Raw genomic sequence first — 20,422 nt, forward strand, 5'->3', positions numbered from 1 at the left:
ACCATAGGCCGGAGCAGCTCCAGAACAAGTCTCTCCAGGGTCTTCATGATGTGGGAAGTCAATGCCACCGGTCTGTAGTCATTGAGGCCGCTGGGTCGCGGCGTCTTCAGCACAGGGACGAGGCAGGACGTCTTCCACAGCACAGGAACCCTCCGGAGCCTCAGGCTCAGGTTGAAGATATGGCGAAGTACTCCACATAGCTGAGGGGCACAGGCTTTGAGCACCCTGGTATTGATACCATACGGTCCTGCAGCCATTTCATTGCAGATGAAATGACCATAAGACTATATTATAGGAGCACAATTAGGCCATTTGGCCCATCATCTCTACTCTGTCATTTCATCATGGCTGATCCAATTTTCCTCTCAGCCCTAGTTTTCTGCCTTCTCCCTGTACCCCTTAATGTCCTGAACAATCAAGGATCTATCAACCTCTGCCTTAAATAGACATATGGACTTGGCCTCCACAGCTGCCTGTGGCAAAGAATTCCACAGATTCACCACTCTCCGGCAAAAGAAATTCCTTCATTCCAAAATGGCATCCCTCCATTCTGAGGCTGTGTTCTCTGGTCTTAGACCTCCCACCATAGGAAACGTCCTCTCCACATCCACTCTATCAAGGCCTTTCACCATTCAACAGGTTTCAATGAGGTCGCTTCTCATTCCTCCGAATTCCAGTGAATGCAGGCCTGGAGCCATCAAACGCTGCTCATATGACAAGCCATTCAATCCTGGAATCATTTTTGTGAACCTCCTTTGAACCCTCTCCAGTTTCAGCACATCCTTTCTAACATAAAGGGCCCAAAACTGCTCACAGTACTCCAAGTGAGGTCTCACCAGTGCTTTATAAAGTCTCAAAATTACATCCTTGCATTTATATTCTCGTCCTCTTGAAATGAATACTAACTTTTACTGTCCTCACCACAGACTTGACCTGGAAATTAACTTTTAGGGAATCCTGCACGAGAACAAGTCCCTTTGCTTCTCATAGTTTTTGTATTTTCTCCCCATTTATGTATTTTGGCACTTTCCACCAAAGTGCATGACCATACATTTCCTGACACTGTATTCCATCTGGCATTTCTTTGCCTATTCTCCTAATCTAAGTCCTTCTGCAGCCTCTCTACTTCCTGAAAACTACTTGCCCCTCCACCTATATTCATATCGTCTCCAAACTTTCAATAAAGTCATCAATTTCATCATCCAAATCATTGACGCTTATCGTAAAAAGAATCGGTTCCAACACAGGTGCCTGTGGAACACCACTAGTCACTAGCAGCCAATCAGAAAAGACTCCCTTTATTCCCACTCTTTGCCTCCTTCCTGTGAGTCACTGCTTTATCCATGGTAGAATCTTTCCTGTAATACCATGGACTCGTAGCTTGATAAGCAACCTCGTGTGGCACCTTGTTCCATCTCTTTCGGCTCCATGCATAGATGACTACACTGATCTTCAGGTGTATCTATTTTAATCCTTGCTATCCTTTTCCTTTAATATACTGTATCTGTAGAAGCTCTTGGGATTCTCTTTCACTTTGTCTGCCAAAAGAACCTTGTGCCTTCCTTTAGTCCTCAGGGTTTCCTTCTTAAGTGTTTTCTTGCATTTCCTATACTTATGTACCTCATTTGTTCTTTGCTGCCTATACCTGCTATGTACCCACTTTTTCTTGTTAACCAGGGCCTCAATATTCCTCAAACCAAGGTTTCCCAAATTTGTTAGCCTTGGCTTTTATTTTGACAGGAACATGCAACCCCTGTACTCCCAAAATTTCACTTTTGAAGGCCTCCCAAACACACCTTTGCCAGAAAACAGCCTGTCCCAGTCCACATTTGCTAGATCCTTTCTGATGCCATTAAAATTGTCCTTTCTCCAGTTTAGAATCTCAACCTATAGACCAGAATTATCACTAATGGAATTATGACCACTTTATGCAAAGTGTTCCTCTACACACACACTTCTGTCACCAGTCCTGTCTCATTCCCTAATAGAAGATCCAGTTTTGCATTCCCTCTAGTTGGGACTTCTATATATTGATTAAGGAAACTTTACTGAGCACATTTGATTAATTTGATGTCCCAGCTGGCTTTGCTCGCTTTTTCAAATCTCGCATTCACAATTCCTAGGTGAACAGCGCTCATGATTTTCAAGCCCACCAAATGACCTGACTGGCCCCTTTCCAATAACTTATCCATGATTGACATCAGACTCACCGGTCTATCACTTCCCAGCTTATTCTTAATGACTTTCTTGAACAACGGAACAACATTACTCATCCTCCAGTCCTCTACCATCTCACCAGTGGCATTTTCAGTATCTCTGCCTGGACCCTGTAATATTGCACAAGCCTCTCACGAATTTTGAAGGAACACCCCGTCAAGTCATGGGTATTTATTCACCCTAATTCACCTCAAGTCAACCAGCACCTCCTTCCGTAATCTGAATGTGGTCTAACACCTCACTACTAATTTGCCTCTGTTCTATTGAATCTGTAAACACTCAGAAGCATAAAAGGGGGTAAGGATCACTGCCGTCTGGTTTGAAGTCTTGATGTTTAAGCACCCCTTTCCTCAGAAGCTGTGCTGGCGCTCAGAAAAAGGTAATGAATTTTCATCAATGATGTCTGGCTTTACTGAGAGTCCTCCTGGGGTATGGGACGTGATCCATGTTTCCCGGGTTTCGTTGTGGCCTTTATTTTTGAAATGCAGCTTTGAATGTTGATCGGTGACTTTTGTATTGCCAATGCTTCTATGAACAAGTTGATGAATTATTTGAACTTTGGACCCTGAAATGCATATATGCAAGCATTGTCTCCACATGAGTTATTGAGATTATGGGTACATTGGTTTTGGAGTGGAATTGAAAGTTTCCCACAAGTCTATAGATTAGTTTTGCTCTGAAAGAAGGTTTGTTGAAGATGAGTTACAGCACTGGTGAGAAAAACTTAGTTATCAGAGCAATACTGTAGCTTTGTTTGATACCAGACAATAATCTGTTGTAGACATTAGTTAGGATCACAGTTTGCATTCGATCATGAATCAAAGCTAAAGTTTAATTATTATTCCACCATACATGGAAGAAGGTAAGCAAAACAGTGTTCCTCCAGGGCCAAGGTGTAAAAAGCACACAGCATACTGCACTGCAAATAGCACATATGGTTACAATTGCAGAAGAACTTGCAGTCACAAAGAAAAAAAAATATAGTTCAAGTCCTTGAGTGCTTGACTGCAGACTGATGGTTATGTCTTGGTCCAGCTTGTTCTTACTCCGAGTACTGGAGGGCAGCACTGATGGGAAGAGCCAGCCCCCAACCCAGTCCGGATTCCAGTGCGCCCACAGAGGGATCTGCTGTCTCCCACTCTGCCTCCAGCGTCTTCTCCCCTGGGTGACCCCGCAGTGAGGGCCCAGTCCTCACCACAACCGAGGCAACATAGCTCCCCTGCCGTTGGTCTCGGCAATGAACCAGCGAACCAGACTTGCAGTATTCTACGTTACCTATGTTCATCAGGGTCTTGTGCAATACAAACGTCCAAGACACTCACTTGCACCGTGCACCATCTTGATGCAATAACGGTGTACAAGTCCAGGCGACAACACAACAATATGTCGCAATAATTCCACTCCATTGCTACCAAGCAAACTTCAGTTGAAGACAATTTCTGCAGACAGCTGAATTTATCAGTTTTTCAGTATTTCATTTTTGGTTAAACAAACACCTTGGAACACAAGTAATGCAGATATATTAATGGACAGCATCCACTGGAGCACTGGAGGTAAAAGGTGATTGGGAGACATCCTTCAAAGCCTGAGTTACTTGCAGAATGCAAAATGATAAAACTAGGCTGTTAAAAATATTTCTTCCTTTCAAAGTAATTGTTATTATCAAAGTACAGATGTCACCGTATATAACCCCGAGATTCACTTTCTTGTGGGCATACTCAACAAATCTATAGAGTAATAACTACATCAGAATCAATGAAAAGCTGCCTAACTAGGGCATTCAACCAGAGTACAAACAAACAAATAAATAAATAAACAATATACATCAAGAACATGAGATGAAGAGTCCTTGAAAGTGAGCCCCTTAAATGCGGGAAAATTTCAATAATGGGGTGAGTCAAGTTATCTTCTTTCTTTTTTTTTGGCTTGTGCCTGCGTGCATGCGAGTCTGTGCGTGTGCGTCTCCGTGTGCGTGCATCCGTGGTGATGTCTTTTTCATAGCTTTTACAAGGTGCACAGCGAGAGAGAGAGAGAGACTGTGGCGCGCCACTCCTCATACAGACATTTTCGCAGAATTTTTCCCTTTTTATCTTACAAGGTCGAGTTGCGATCTCGACACTCAACCCGGCACGGATGGAAAGTGTACTTGGGAGCAGACCCGACTGGTTTCGATCCCGGGAACCTCTGCTCCCGGGTCCGGTGCCGATGTCATTGTGCCACCAGCCAGCCAAGTTATCCTCTTTGGTTCAAGAGCCTGATGGTTGAGGGGTGATAACTGTTCCTAAACCTGGTGGTGCAAGTCCTGAGGTGCTCAAATGAGTTTATACAGCGTTACAAACTGCAATATAAAAAGAAAGATATTTTTCTGGGGGGTGGCTTAATGAATATCTGCCTAATTCATCCAAACCAGAAAATGAATCAGAAATGCTCAATCATTTTAATAAAATTTCACAATCCTTGCATTGAATACAACAACTCAGTAGCTAGTCTCTATCATAATTTGGTTAACTGGACAAATTTGACAGTGAAAATAGTTTAAATTAATTTCATAACTTGAGATAAAGTTGCTTGAAAATACTTGAAATAGTCTCCTTGATTAAATTCCATTATGTGTTGTCATTATCTTGTTTCTTCCTATTTCAGATCATAAAATATGAACATTGAAAATGCTGGAATCACTGAGGAGATCCCACTCTTCCCTTCTAGGCACTCTACCTCCCTTATTTGATTCCATGCTCCAACCTCCTGTTGGATTTCGTCATCCAAAGATCTTTGTTTCCTCCACCTTTCACCTACCAGCTTCCATTGCTATTTCACTGTTCTTCCTTCATCTGCTTATCACCCCTCTCCCCAGCATCTACCTATCACTTGCTAGCTCTTGCTGCAGCCCCTCCCTTCATCTTTTTATGCTACCTCCACTCTATTTTTTTTAGTCTACTTGAAGGGCTTTGACCTGAAATTGTGACGGTCATTTCCTCCACAGATGTTGCCTGACCTACTAAATGGCTCTAAAATTTTGCTTGTTGCTCCAAATTCTGCCATCTTCAGTCTCTTGTGTCACCATTCAGCAGATCAGGCAGCATCTGCTGTAAGAGAAGCATAATTAATATTTCAGCATTAAGACCCTTGGCAAAACAGTTCTAAGGTAAACTGAATCACTTGAGCCATTACCAACGATAAAATTAAGAGCAATATTTCTGGTTCACATTTTGGACATTAAGTGATCCACTGAGATGAGGTACATTCCTTAAACCACCTGTATTATTGTCAACTGAAGTGGAACAATGCATCAGTGCATCAGCTTCTTGCTAGTAGTGATATTTTAGCAGTTTAGCTCTTTTTCCAGTGCTTGAGGCCAATAGGTACAAAACAAACTTACAGGAATTTTGAACCCCGTAATATTCTCTGGATACCAAAAATAATATCCGGAGCAGCTGAATACAGGGACAAATGATAATGTGCGCAATTCTGCACCTTTCTGATTACAGCATTCACATTCTTCAGGGAGCAATACAATTTATGATGTATTTTGGCAGCTGCTGTACTCGCGGTTAAAAATAATTTTACTTTACATTGTATTTTTGACAGTAAAATGTGCTCGATTTGATATGAAATTATTGCAATCTCTATAGAAAAATACTTCTCACTTTTGAAAAAAATGCTATATTATGGTATGTATTTTTCATGCAGTATTCTTAACTGTTGAAACTTCAAAAAGAATTCTTTCGCCCTTTCGGTAGATTGTGGGTGATAGTTCACATTTGACCAGTCCATTGTGACAATAGATATCAATATCTAATGTAGATATGAATATAATATTTCATCACTCTTTGGTACCAAAATAATTTGACTATACATGTTTATTATTGTAAATCAGAATGAAAAATATTATGGCATATAAATTGCTTGAGGTGATGGATTATTATCAAGGTGTTTAAATTGTTCTTATATCTGGTTTCTCTTATCACTGTTAAAATTTTTTCTTCACTATCACTATAGAACTGATAGTATTGTTTTAATTTTAAACTCACTTGGCTAATTTTTATCTACTTATCTAATTGAGACAAGTTAAAACTCAATGCATAATTCTAAAATGACTTATTTAATAGAAATATGTATTTATGAGCATTGAAAATTTTTCTTTGTTATATTTATATTTTATTTCTTTACTTTAAAGTAATGTACTGTTTTATGTTCACCTGTTGCTATGATTTTACCATAACTTAATGATGAATGTTAAAAGTTTATGGGTTAGTCGTGATTCTTTTTAAAAAAAAATCAAACTTTTATAGGTACTGAGGTCAAGTTAGTCTCTAATGAGTGGAAAGTATCAGAGGGAAGCCTATTTGGACAAATTGTGAAAAACTGCCAGAAAGCCTTTGGCAAAAACATGGAAGGAAGTTTTAGAAAAGCTATGCAGAAGGAGGTCATTTAGTTTATTGATTCTGCATCAGCTGATTCACTTTTAACCCACTCCTCCCACTCACAACACTTTCCCCATACTGTATCCCTGCATTTTTTTTCTCCAACAGATGTTTATCCAATTCTTTTTGAAGTTTACTGCTGAATATGTTTGCATCACCTTGTACAGCAGTGCATTACAAATTTTCACGAAATATGGAAGACTATAAGTCAGCCATATAAGATATTTTGAATAATTTGAATAAACCTTGGAGTCTTGAGGGAGCAAGTGACACTATTCTCCTCCCTCTTAGATATTGAGAACACTGTAGCAGTTCAATAAAAATGTAATTTTTTCCATTTAATCTCTGAGTCGTAACCAACTTAATGAAGTGGGAGTTTTTGATCCACTTCTGACACCTTATAAGCTATTTCTCTTACATCTAATGTAATTAACGCTGATATTGTATGAGCCCACCAGGTTCAATGATACTCTTCATTTGTCCTTGCAGCCCTTTGACCCAGGTGTACATTGAATAACAGCCTGTTTTGTCCATGGCCAGTATATCATTTTATCTCCTCCCAATTTATTTCAAACTGTTTACTATTAAAAAATATTTACAGCAATTTCATTTTTAAATGTCTTTATTATTGACATTAGAGCTTTTCAAAATAAAGCCTCCAAGCTTTTGCGTCCTAATTATGGAATCAATGCCATAATTTCCATAGATGTCAGTGTTTGATGTTTCTACATAAGCCTTTAATGTACATAATTGAGACTATTTTCAATCCATGATCAGATTTTATGAAGTAATATTTGTGAATGTTTAAAAAAAGTTTTAACTGGCACTGTTGTATATTGCTTCTTCATTCTGATTTTTTAAATGCACTTATTTTTCCAGAGGATTTCCCTAATGGAACCTGGTTAGGTGATGAGAATAACCCTGAGATGCGAGTCAGGTCTCCTATTACTCCAGCAGATATGCTACACGTTGCCACAAATTGCAGAACAGCTGAAAAAATGGCATTGACACTTTTGGATTACCTTTTTCATCGTGAAGTACAAGCTGTATCCAATCTCTCAGGGCAAGGGAAACATGGCAAAAAGCAGCTGGATCCTCTAATGATCTACGGAATTAGATGTATGCATAATAACATTTATTTGTACGTTAACTGTGAAAATGTTACTTTTGTTATACTTACCTTTAAATTTACTCAGCAGAAGTGAAGTACAGTACTTCATGCCAAGTTTTTGTTAACATTTCAACCTATGTTTAATGTACAGAATGTTAGCAAGTAAGTTTACAGCAGTACGAAGAATGAATTATTTGTTATCAACGTAATTTAAGTGTTTTATAAGTGTGAAGGACCATTTGCTGTGATAAATAGCTGTATTGCTCTAGATATCTTTATTGTTTATATCTGTTGATCAAATAGATGAAAACAAAGAAAGAAAGCTGTTTGGCTTTAAATAATTTCAGAAAATTTAGGTTAATATGCAACTTGCTAAAATATTGTCCTAATTGGCAATTCCTGTGTGGTAGAGTTTAAAAAATAGTTGTCTTCTTGTTTTGCCTATTAGCTGGAATCAGCATATTTCATGTGGATGTTAAAGATGTCTTGGCAATTTTCAAGAAAAAAGCAGGGGTTTCTTGTACTGTTTATTATTCAATCAACACAGAAGTGGATAACAGGTTCGCTTATCACATTGCAATTTGTTGGATCTTGCTGCATTAAAACAAATTGGTTTCAATGTGATTTGGGCATTGAGATTATGAAAAGGAATATTTAGATTCAAATCTTCCTTTTTGTTTTTCACTTAATTCTTTAAGTAAGGTGCAACGTAATTAAATCACCTTATGTAAAGTGCCTATTTTAGATTACCAATGGCGGTTGATAAAAGACTGCATTAGTATCAAGAAGATGGAATGGGTTCAGATTTCATGGGTAAATAACACCAAGTATGCTTGTGCCTATGCAATTAAGTCTCAAACATTAGTTGTCCACCAGTTGGATTTTGTGGACAACATGCTTTTCCCAGAACTAAGCAACTGGAGAATCTTTGATAATATATCTTAAACGTCCAAATCTCTGGATTGAATATTCTTGAGAGATGAATGAGCAGCAGCAGCAGCCATTTGTTAAATTTGCTTCTGTCCACGGGATTTCCATTGGTTTTAGCATGCCAAACCTTAAACAAAATGCAACTCATTTAAGGTTTTGGACCTTTTTCGACTTTCTTGGAAGGATGTCTAAATGTTATTTAAATTCCAGGAACAAAGCATCTGATTGATATAGACGTTGACAATGTGATAGAACAACACTAACAATAAGTGTGTTATTAAATGAAGTTGATTGACAATATTAAGTTGTTCTAATTTCATTCTACACATCAAGAAACTAATGACTGCACACTGTGGCTGCCATTTAAATATCCATTCTTATTCATGGGGTGAGCTGGCATGGTGGTTAAGATATTGCTCCAGTACCCACAATAGTGGGTCATTAATCCAAATGTGTGAAATCGAAGTGCACCATGTCAGATGAAGTATTTAAGTAAATCATCTTTTTATCAATGTTATTATGAAACTTCTCAAAGTAATTTTTGTTTTTTAAAAAAACCTAGTCTCAGTTGTAACCACCATGAAGCTAGTGGATTATTGAACAAACAATATGAGTTTCTAATGTTCTTCAGGGAAAGAGATCTGTTGTCCTTATTCTATCTGGCCTAATTGTGACTCCAGATCCATTAATGTAGTTGACTTGGTTCAGAATCAAATAGGGATCGACTTTAAAACCATATAACACTGGTCACGTCTACGACCTAAATACAAAAATTACTTTGAAAAGTTGCATAACATTGATGTCAAGGAAATAAATAATGTGTCACAATCAAATGCACTAGTTGCAGTTACTAAATAAGTCAAATTCTTTTCATTGCATGCAGTTCCAGGATTTTTGTTCAGGGTGGCATTCTGTTGCTTCAATTATTAATTACTGATAACTGGAAAAAGTTGTTTATTAGAGTTTTTACTGTGTTTTAGGATTGCAAAATCACATTCTTCCCCTATGAAAAAAGAAAAAAATGAGTGACCTAGACTATAGTCTGCCAACCTATTTGATGTTGGGTTCATGTTGCAAATCTGTGACAGCCTTGTACTTGAAATAGCACTTAATATTGACTGTCCTTAGTTTAAGCACAGTCTCTTTCAGGATGGCTAGAAGTAAAAAAAAAATTGGCTGACCTCCATTTAGTGTAGCAGTGACAAATATTCACACACCCATGTGAAGGCTGATAAGATGAATTTGAAGATACAAATGTTTTCTAACATTGTCTTAATTTGGACAGGCTAGCAGACTTAGGATCAGAGTTCATGAGTGACTACTTTGCTACATTGATGATAGAGTTTTAGGCCCATGGCATTTTGTAATATTTTGTTTGGGTGTGAAGGATAGAGCAAAATATGGGTTGAAATTTACCTGCATATGTGCCAAAATTGGTGATGATACTTTGCACTGATGGGGAGAAGGCAGGGGAGTGGGGATGACTGGAAGAATAAGATCAGCCCAGGATTGAATGGTGGAGCAGACTCAATGGGCCAAATGGCCTACTTCTGCTCCTATGTCTTATTGTCTGAAGAGCTTTATGTCAATTTACAGGTTTTCATTTAACCCATACAATGTTAAATTTTCAACATACTTTTTAACATTTGTAGGTCATCTTTTCCATAAATTTGGAATCTCTGAATCAGACTGGTATAGAATAAAACAGAGCATAGACTCTAAATGTCGAACAGCATGGCGCAGAAAACAGCGTGGGCAAAGCTTGGCAGTAAAAGGTTTTGCACGAAGGACACCATTATCGTCCGTTGCAAATGGAGCAGGTAAGAGAAAGATGAGGTAAATTTTAGCTACTTATTGAATTAATTCCATAATATCTGTTTTAGTACCATTTTTACATGAAGTTCTTCAGCAATTTTTCCTTGAATTGTGACTGTCTGACTTCCAATCTACCCATGTTATTGAGACTGGCTTGATCAGAGACAGTTGCTATACCTCCTGTTCTCCCTGTTGACAACATTGTGACTTTTACATTATCAGGGGAAAAAAAAAACAAAGTTGCTGTCAACTACAAAGGAAATGTCAGAAATCAAGTCTGTGTTGGACTGATTTGAAGAACTCAGTGGGTCAGGCAGCATCTTTGGAGGCAAAGAGATGAACAACATTTTGAGTTAAGACCCTGAATCAGGATTATAAAAGCGAACATGTTAAACCTTATAGGTGGACTCCCAGTGCAAGCAGGGTGCACACTTGAGAATGCAGGAAGGTCTTGTCACATCTAAATGGCAGTCTTCCAGTGAATCCTCCAGGACACTGCTCCGTGTATTGTCAATCACAGGACTCCAATCCCCTATTCCACCATTGCTTCTTCCTGAGGGAAGACGCTGCACAGCTGTGCTTGTCAGGATAAATACTAGACAGCAATCTTGCAGTATAGGAAGAGTGCTGGAATTTATTTGGTTGTGACTGCAATGGCCTGCAGTCTGGGTCATTGTTAGTTCTACTTCTGGTGTCAAAGACCCACTATGCAGTTGGATAGAAATGAATGAATTGTTTCCTTTTAATGGTTCCCAAATACACAAAATCTAATATTATGTTTTTAGTAAAAGATATAATGTCTAAAACATACTAAATGGGATTTCTGTCATTATGTATATTAACTAGTTGGAGGGACAAGTAGTGTTGAGAAGGAATTGAGTCTGCATTAGGACTTAGACAGATTAGGAGAATGGGCAAAGAAGTGGCAGATGGAATACAATGTAGGGAAGTGTACGGTCATCAATATTGGTAGAAGGAATAAAGGTGTAGCCTATTTTCTAAATGGGGAGAAAATTCAGAAATCAGTGATGCAAAGACTTTGGAGTTCTCATGTAGGATTCCCTAACGGTTAACTTTCAGGCTGAGTTAATGTAAGAAAGGCAAGTGTAACATTAACATTCATTTTGTGAGTACCAGAATATAAGAGAAAGGATGTAACGCTGAGGCTTTATAAGGTATTGATTAGATTGCACTTGGAGTATTGTGAGCAGTTTTGTCCCCTTTATCTTGTTGCCAGGTCTTCAGGAGTTGAGTTACAGGGAAAGATTGAACAGGTTAGGACTTTATTCCTTGGAGCCTAGAAGAATGAGGGGAGATTTGATAGAGGTTTACGAAATATGAGGGGTATAGACAGAGTAAATGCAAGTAGGCTCTTTCCACTTAGATTAGGAGGGATAAATATGGGAGGTCATGGCTTTAGGGTGAAAGGGGAAAGGTTTAGGGGGAACAGGGGGAACTTCTTCACTCAGACAGTGGTGGGAGTATGGAATGAGCTGCCATCTGACGTGGTAAATGCGGGCTCACTCTTAAGTTTTAAGAATAAATTGGATAAGTACATGGATGGGAGAGGTCTGGAGGGTTATGGACTGGATGCAGGTCAATGGGACTAGCGGAATAATGTTTCGGCACAGACTAGAAGGGCCGAATGGCCTGTTTTCTGTGCTATAGTGTTCTATGGTTCTAGCTAAGAAAGAATGTGCTGGCATTGGAGGGAATCTAGAGGAGGTTCATGAGAATTATTCTGAGATTGAAAAGAGTGCTTGATGGCTCTGGGCCTATACTCATTGGAGTTTAGAAGATTAAAATGTGTCAAATATTGAAAGGTTGAGATGTAGTGGGCATGGAGGAGATAGTTCCTAAAGTGGGGGAGTCAAGGTCCAGAAGCCACAGCCTCAGATTAGAAGGATTTCCTTTTAGAACAGAGGTGAGGAGGAATTTCTTCAGCCAGAGGGTGGTATATCTGGAATTCAGTGCCACAGATCGCTCTGAAGGCCAAGTCATTGTGTATATTTAAAGAGGCGGTTGATATGTTGATTAGTAAGCATGTCAAAGGTTATTGGGGCAAATACAGTAGAATGGGGTTGAGAGGGATAATAAATCAACCATGATGGAATGGCGAAGCAGATTTGATGGACCAATTGGCCTAATTCTGCTCCTATATCATTTGGTTTTCTGTATTATCCAGCACCCTTTTGAATGCTGCAGTTGGATCTAATTCCACTGCCTGTCAGATTCTGATAATTTGATTCATAAAAATCTACTCATATTAGTTTTAGTGTGTTTATTAGATATCTTTGTTATATGTTCCTGTGTTCTTGACAGCTCTGTAAATGTGAATGGTTTCTGTCTATGCCATGTATATACCTTTCGTGATTTTTAAACACAAGATACCTTTGCACCTTCTTCTGTTCTCAGGAGAGCAACCATAGTTTTTCCAGTCTATCTACATAATTTACATCTGTTATCCCTGAAATTATTTTGGTAAATCTCTTTTGCACCCTCTCTGCCTCTTTGCACCTTGCCTTTATATTTTTCCTGAAGTTTGGCATCAAGAGCTAAGCACTATTCAAGTTGTTAGACCTATGTTCATCATGACTTCCTTGCTCTTCTACTCTATGCCTCTACTTAAAAAAACAATAATACCCAGTGGTGTTTTACCTGGTTCATTAACATTTCCTGCTAATAGCCATAAGTAGCTTCCGATTTCCCTGTTCTTGTACCCCATTATAACTGCCCCACTTGTTTATATTGTCTATTCTGATTCTTCCAACCAAGATGTTACACTTCACTTTTCTCCACATTAAGTTTCATCTGCTATATGACTGCCCATTCTACCAGGTTTCCATACCTTCTTAAAGCCTATTACTCTATGGCTCGTTTTGTGTCATCTGCAAATATGAAATTGTACACTTCAAGTTATAGTATATTAAGGGCAACAATAGTGTGATTGAGTTAAGTCAAAAATTCATGAAGGCAAATAATGCTGTTAAAACTCAATGTTATTTGTAAAGCAACTTTGTGTTCAAAGTGAAGCATTTGACTATTCAACCATTTTCTTTGTTAAGTGGATGTTGTGGTAGGAAACAGTACTAAACAGTTAATCACAAAGAAGAGAAAATCTCCAGCATTTTGTGTGTGTTGCTAAACAGTTAGTCTGTGAAAAGGTGTTAAAATAGACTGGAAGTTACTAATGGCTTTATTTCTATTCCTCTCATTATCAGTTTAAAGAAAGAAATATTTTCCTTCACCAGTTGTGCAAAGGTTTGGAAAAAAATCATTAGAGAAGCTGAATGATGTCTTGTATACTTCTGAACCAGCAATTATTTTATGAAAGGTGATATTTGAAATATTAAAGATGGGCAAGTAAAGGCAGATGGAATTTCGCTTTGATATTTCATTTAATAACACTGGCACTCCATAGATGCTGTGAGAGTTTCAGCTTAGATTATCATTTTAAATATTTGAACTAAATTTTAAACCATATTATCCAGCAATTCTCCAACTGATTCTTTCTTAGCTTTCTTTAAGATATGAAATTGGACGTGTATTAGTTTGCTTACTATAGAAAGTAATGTTGAAAATCCATTTGACATTTAAATTTGTATTTGAGAAAAAAATGCAAATACTAAAGTGTCAGGCGTACAAATGATCTTGCTCACATATGAAACGATACTTCTTACTTCATCCCACATGAATTTGAACACTGTTTTGCTTTGTTGAAGATGGAATGCAAGAATCAGTGCCATCATCGGGAGATTTGCAGCAAAACCAGGCCCAAACATTGCACTATGCGTTGGCAAATGCTCAGCAAGTTCATATCCATCGCATAGGAGAGGATGGACAGGTTCAACAAGTAGTGAGTATTGTCAGGCTATACCACAGTAAAATTTATAAATGACAAGATAGATTCTACCAACCCTTATTGGACCAATCACTTGGCACTTCAGTGCTGTGGCCTTAAATTTGATCTATTACTGCTTGAATTTCCGCAATCCACTGAGAAAGTGCAAAATAAGTGACACAATTCCCCAGGCTAAATAGATTTACATCTCTGAGTTTTAGAAAAATATAAGAACATCACCGATCATCACTTGTGATCTTTAAAGTTCGTTTGATTTTAGATGGTTCATTTCGATTGGAAAGTCATCTTGTCAATTCAGTGTTCATTTTATTGAAAATTAATTAACAGGATTCAGAATCACAATGAAACATGGACAGCTGGCATTGTAAATCATGTAGATGGGAGCATTTCAATCATAAAGAGAGGTTAATTGATTGAGCAACTAGACAAAACTGACAGATTGTTGTTAAATGTGATGTCATTGAATCACTTTGGACCTTAGTAGGAGCGAACAAAATTACTAAGCTAGATGTGGTGGAAGCCATGTATGTAGATTATTAAAATGATCACAATGGGAAAATAATTAGAAAAGACTGATAGAATACTGGCCTTTATATTCAGAGAATTGGCATTCAAGTGGATGGAAACCTTGGTACAGGTATCCAAAGCTCTGCTCAGCCATAAATAGAGAGCGACAGTGGTACTGTGAACATACCTGGAGACCATACCCCAGCATGAGGATATTGACTTGAAGAGGAATGTAGATTTATCAGTGATCCTTAGACAATGGGGGTTAAGCTAAGTGGGTAACATATCCTGAAACTTAGAAGATTAAGAGATAATAGATAATTTTATTGAATTTTCAAAAACTTTTTGAGGGGAATTGTTGGGATGAGTACACCGCTACTCTGCTTAGCCCTATCTCACAGATTGCAGATCTATTGTGGTACTTTTGACCATAAATTCAAACACTCAGAGATATCCCATGTTTTTTTTTAAGACATCCAGTTGAATATACACTGTTATGCCAAGAACCTGTTGTGTTCCTACTGCTGCTACTTGGTGCTTTGCTGAAGACCTAGTGTGAACCTTGCTTTCCATTGGTGCTCTTGGGGCATCTCCTTCACATGCTTAATTACTAATAGTTGATGTGGTCCAAAGGATCCAGGTATTTTTTACGCATGTGAAGCAGTCACTGCTAGTCCCCAGTTATGCCCAGAGCCTAACACTTTAGTGCTCAGCAGTTGTATTGCATGGTTTGCCCCAGCGCGTCTAACACCAGTCCTTGTAGGTAACCAGGGGTGATTTATTACTAGAGGAGAGCCATGTTCCTAGCACAAGACCTCACAGCAATGGATCTCTCATAATAGTGGTCTGTTCCACAAGCCTCCAAGAGGCAATTTTCCAACACAACAGTGTGCAGTAAAATGAAAGGCATGGACTTGGGCTAGGTATCCCATTTTAATATTGAACCTACTAGTACTCTGATTCTTGGGAACACAACTTATGTGCTAAGTGAAGTACCAGTACAGAAAGAAGCTAATTCTTCAGTTTTAGTAGTCTAGAGCTTGGTCAGAGTCTGAAAATGAAGAGTCTGGTCTTTCAAGAATTAGTTGTCTGCAGATGGTGAGAGAACTCTAAAACACTCTTTAGGATACATCCAGTCAACTGTTAATTTTAAATCCCAGGTTGATCTGTTTATGTAAACCAAAGTTATTAAAAATTTATATGGTGAAGAATCCGTTACAGATCTGACATGTTAGAATTGGCTCAGCAGGATAAGAAACCTTCTTGTATTTCTAAGTTCCAAATCAGTCAAGCAGCAGCCTTGAATTGAGCATTACTGGGAACACTGCCATTTATTATCCAAATTAAATTGTCATTTCAAAGGATGTTGCTGGTTTTCATTTGTACCATGAATGGCTTTTGATCAAATGGACAGTTTATTGAAGGAATGCTAGGGAATTTTCAAGATATGTTTCCCAAAAACTGAAATTCCCAGAATTGGTGTTTAACTTTTACCAATCTAGACATTGTTCATAACCTTAAATTAATTTCATTTTGATTTATTTATTCTTTTAGTATTTCTCCTATTTTAAGGAATTAATGCCTGTGGTATTTTATCAATCAGTAATACTTTTTCTCATCCTTCTTCGTGTCTTTTCTGTCTACTGGCTGTACAGGGGCACCTGCATATTGCACAGGTACCACAGGGGGAGCAAGTACAAATCACTCAGGATAGTGAGGTAAGACTGCAGAGAAAATCTTATTATGATTTATGTGATCACTTTTCTCCAAGATCTTTAAATTGACCTCATTGCTAAACCCCAAAAATCTAGATAATGAATGTTGTTTACAATAATGTCCATGAGGACTACCTGCAGGTGTTGTTGACAGATTGGTGTATATATAACAATAATACTCTTAGTGTTGGTGTTAGGTATGGTCTTGAGTATTCTCTGTGGCACTGGTATACATGAGGTTTATTGATTTGTATGGGTCACAGTATGATTCACAGTGGAGTGATTTTTACTTAGTTTGAATGTGCTAAAGGTTATCATGGTATATTTTAAACTATATAAACTATCTCCTCGACTAGGCATAATTACACTATATTAATATTCTTCTGTTTGAGGCATGGAATAGTAGGTATTGTACAAAACCTGTCTAGTATTCAGTTCACATGATTTTAGTGTTTGGCACCATTGCTGATTGTAGTGGAATCACATGCACAGTACATGAGTCACGTTGGACATCTCTTTTTCACAGATCTACTTCAGAATCAGAATCAAAATCAGAATCAGGTTTAATATAACCGGCATATATTGTGAAAGTTGTTGCTTTGCAACAGCAGTGCAGTGCAATACATAATAAAAGACTAAATTACAGTAAGAAATAAATTAATAAGTTGTGCAAAAAGAGAGGGAGAAAAATAGTGCAGTTATGTAAATGAATTAATTGTCCATTCAGAAATCAATGATGGATGGAAGAAGCTGTTTCAAAAATGCGTACTGTGTGTCTTCATGCTCCTGAACCTCCTCTTTGATGGTAGCAATGAGAAGAGGTCATGCCCAGGTGATGAGGTCCTTAAAGATGGATACAGCCTTTTTTTGAGGCATCGCCTTTCAAGATGTCCTTGATGCTTTGGAGGCTAATGCCCATGATGGAGCTGGCTAAATTTGTAACTCTGCAGCTTTTTCTGATCCTATGCAGTGGCCCCTCCATATCAGATGGTGATGCAACCGGTTAGAATGCTCTGCATGGTTCACCTGAAGAAATTTGCTAGTGTCTTTGATGACATACCCGATTTTCTCAAACTTTGAATGAAATATAGCCTCTGTCTTTGTAATTACATCAATATGTTGTGCCCAGGAAGATCGCCAGGGATGTTGACGCCCAGAAATTTGAAACTGCTCACTCTTTCCACTGCTGATTACTCAATGAGGACTGTTGTGTGTTCCCTCAACTTCCCCTTCCTGAAGTCCACAGTCAGTTCATTGGTCTTTCTGACGCAGGGTGCAAGGTTGTTGTTGCAATGCTACTCGACCATGCAATCTCCCTCACTCCTGTATGCCTCCTCATCACCATCTGAAATTCTGCCAACAGTAGATATGTCATTGCGTTTGAGCTGTGCTTTACCACACAGACACGAGTGTCAAGAGAGTAGAGCAGTGGGCAAAGTTTGCATTATTGAGGTACGTCAGTGTTGATTGTCATTGAGAAGGAGATGTTATTTTTGATCCACACCGACTGCGGTCTTCCAATGAGGAAGTCAAGGATCCAGTGGCAGAGGGTGGTACGTGGGCTTAGACTTTGCTTGTTGATTAGAACTGCGAGTGCTGTACTTGTGAGTTATTAAAAAAGTAATATTTGAATTTTATTGTGCCATGTTCTGGATTAGAAATGGGATTTTTCTAATATCTGTAATAATCAGTGGGAAAAATATCAGTGATAATTCTTGCCCTCAGCTCAGTCCTGTAACATGAATTTCAATATCATAATGTTACATTTAATATCTCCATAATGTTTGAGTGTGTTATGGATCAATGGTTTCTCTTTTATATAAATGTTTGAAGTACAGGGCCTGGAATACACATTAATGCTGTCTGATAGTTTGTCAGACAATAAGTGTACAAAATAATATTGAGCACATTACACCAAGTTGGGGATCTAATGCTCATAGAAGGACTTTTATGAAGTCAATGAGCTAGTGTTTCTCCTAATTAGGTATATTACACTAAAGCATTTAATTACTTGGATGACTATATGTGCTTCAAGGCCGCCACCATTGTCCCCGTGCTGAAGAAGTCTTCAGTGTCCTGCCTCAACAACTACTGTCCCGTCGCACTCACATCCATCATCATGAAGTGTTTCGAGAGGCTCGTCATGAGACACATCAAGACCCTGCTGCCTCCCTCACTGGACCCCCTGCAGTTCGCGTTTCGTCCCAACCGCTCAACAGACGACGCCATTGCCAGCACCCTCCACTTGGCCCTCACCCACCTGGACAAAAAAGACACATACGTTCGAATGCTGTTCATGGACTTCAGTTCATCATTCAACACAATCATTCCTCAGCACCTGATTGGAAAGCTGGAACTGCTGGGGCTGAGCACCTCCCTCTGCAACTGGATCCTAGACCTCCTGACTGGGAGACCTCAGTCAGTCCGGATCGGGAGCAGCATCTTCAACACCATCACACTGAGCACGTGGGCCCCCCAGGGCTGTGTGCTCAGTCCACTGCTGTTCACTCTGCTGACCCACGACGGTGCTGCAACACACAGCTCAAATTACATCATCAAGTTTGCCGATGACACGACCGTGGTGGGTCTCATCAGCAAGAACGATGAGTCAGCATAGAGAGGAGGTGCAGCGGCTAACGGACTGGTGCAGAGCCAACAACCTGTCTCTGAATGTGAACAAAACAAAAGAGATGGTTGTTGACTTCAGGAGAGCACAAAGCGATCACTCTCCGCTGAACATTGACTGCTCCTCTGTTGAGATCATTAAGAGTACCAAATCTCTTGGTGTTCACCTGGTGGAGAATCTCACCTGGTCCCTCAACACCAGCTCCATAGCCAAGAAAGCACAGCAGCATCTCTACTTTCTGCGAAGACTGAGGAAAGTCCATCTCCCACCCCCCCCATCCTCACCACATTCTACAGGGGATGTATCGAGAGCATCTTGAGCAGCTGCATCACTGCCTGGTTCAGGAATTGCACCATCTCGGATTGCAAGACCCTGCAGCGGATAGTGAGGTCAGCTGAGAAGATCGTCGTGGTCTCTCTTCTGGCCATTGCAGACATTTACACTACACGCTGCACCCATAAAGCCAACAGCATTGCGAAGGATCCCACGCACCCCTCATACAAACTCTTCTCCGTCCTGCCATCTGGCAAAAGGTACTGAAGCATTTGGGCTGTCACGACCAGACTGTGCAGCAGTTTCTTCCCCCGAGCCATCCAACTCCTTAATACCCAGAGTCTAGACTGACATCTACATCATTTATTATCATATTGTAATTTGTCCTCTACTGTGCCTATTGTCTTGTTTATTAATTATTGTACTGCCCTGCATTGTTTCGTGCACTTTATGTAGTCATGTAGTGTGTGGTGCGGTGAGTGTGTGAGGGAGTGTCTGTACCGAGTCCTGCTGCTCGCCCTCGCCTCTTAACGCTAGATCAGCCCCGATCAGGGAGGAAGGCTGGCTACGAGTTGGGGCTGTTGATTGAGTGGGTGGGGGACTTCGGCATGGAGGAGCCTAGTAGTTTGGAAAGGGTTAGTTTGTAGCCTATGGCTGCAAAAGGGAGGGGTGGGTTGAGATTGAAGGGGGAGGGCGGGAGACTGTGGAATACTCCAGAAGTAAGGGTAGCCAAAAAAGGGGTGCATCAAGTGAAAGACCTGAAGTAATGGGGGACAACAAATTGAGGAAAATGGGTGAATTGGGGGAATTTATAGTTCTGTATAAAACTAAAGGTCAGAAGGAAGGGGAAGGAGGATTTAGAGCCCTTAATCCTTTGAAAGTGGCAGCAGCATTGGAGAACCAAATAGGTAAAGGATTCCAGGCCAAGATTTTGTCTAATGG

General features: G+C 39.3%; 1 protein-coding gene across 7 annotated transcripts in view; it reads left to right on the plus strand.

Annotated features, from left to right (window-relative positions):
• banp (BTG3 associated nuclear protein) overlaps positions 1–20,422 on the plus strand; it is a 177,024-nt gene that overhangs the window by 74,840 nt on the left and 81,762 nt on the right. For 5 of the 7 annotated variants that reach the window (XM_072279727.1, XM_072279731.1, XM_072279729.1 and 2 more), the window contains exons 7-10: positions 7,521–7,760; positions 10,335–10,502; positions 14,220–14,353; positions 16,513–16,584. In XM_072279727.1, coding sequence (XP_072135828.1) covers positions 7,521–7,760; positions 10,335–10,502; positions 14,220–14,353; positions 16,513–16,584 — 614 coding nt within the window. The remainder of the gene's footprint in view (positions 1–7,520; positions 7,761–10,334; positions 10,503–14,219; positions 14,354–16,512; positions 16,585–20,422) is intronic. The other 2 variants (XM_072279730.1, XM_072279732.1) reach the window with 1 other exon arrangement.

Source organism: Mobula birostris, chromosome 15, assembly GCF_030028105.1.
Source record: "Mobula birostris isolate sMobBir1 chromosome 15, sMobBir1.hap1, whole genome shotgun sequence".
NCBI classification, from domain to species: Eukaryota; Metazoa; Chordata; class Chondrichthyes; order Myliobatiformes; family Myliobatidae; genus Mobula; species Mobula birostris.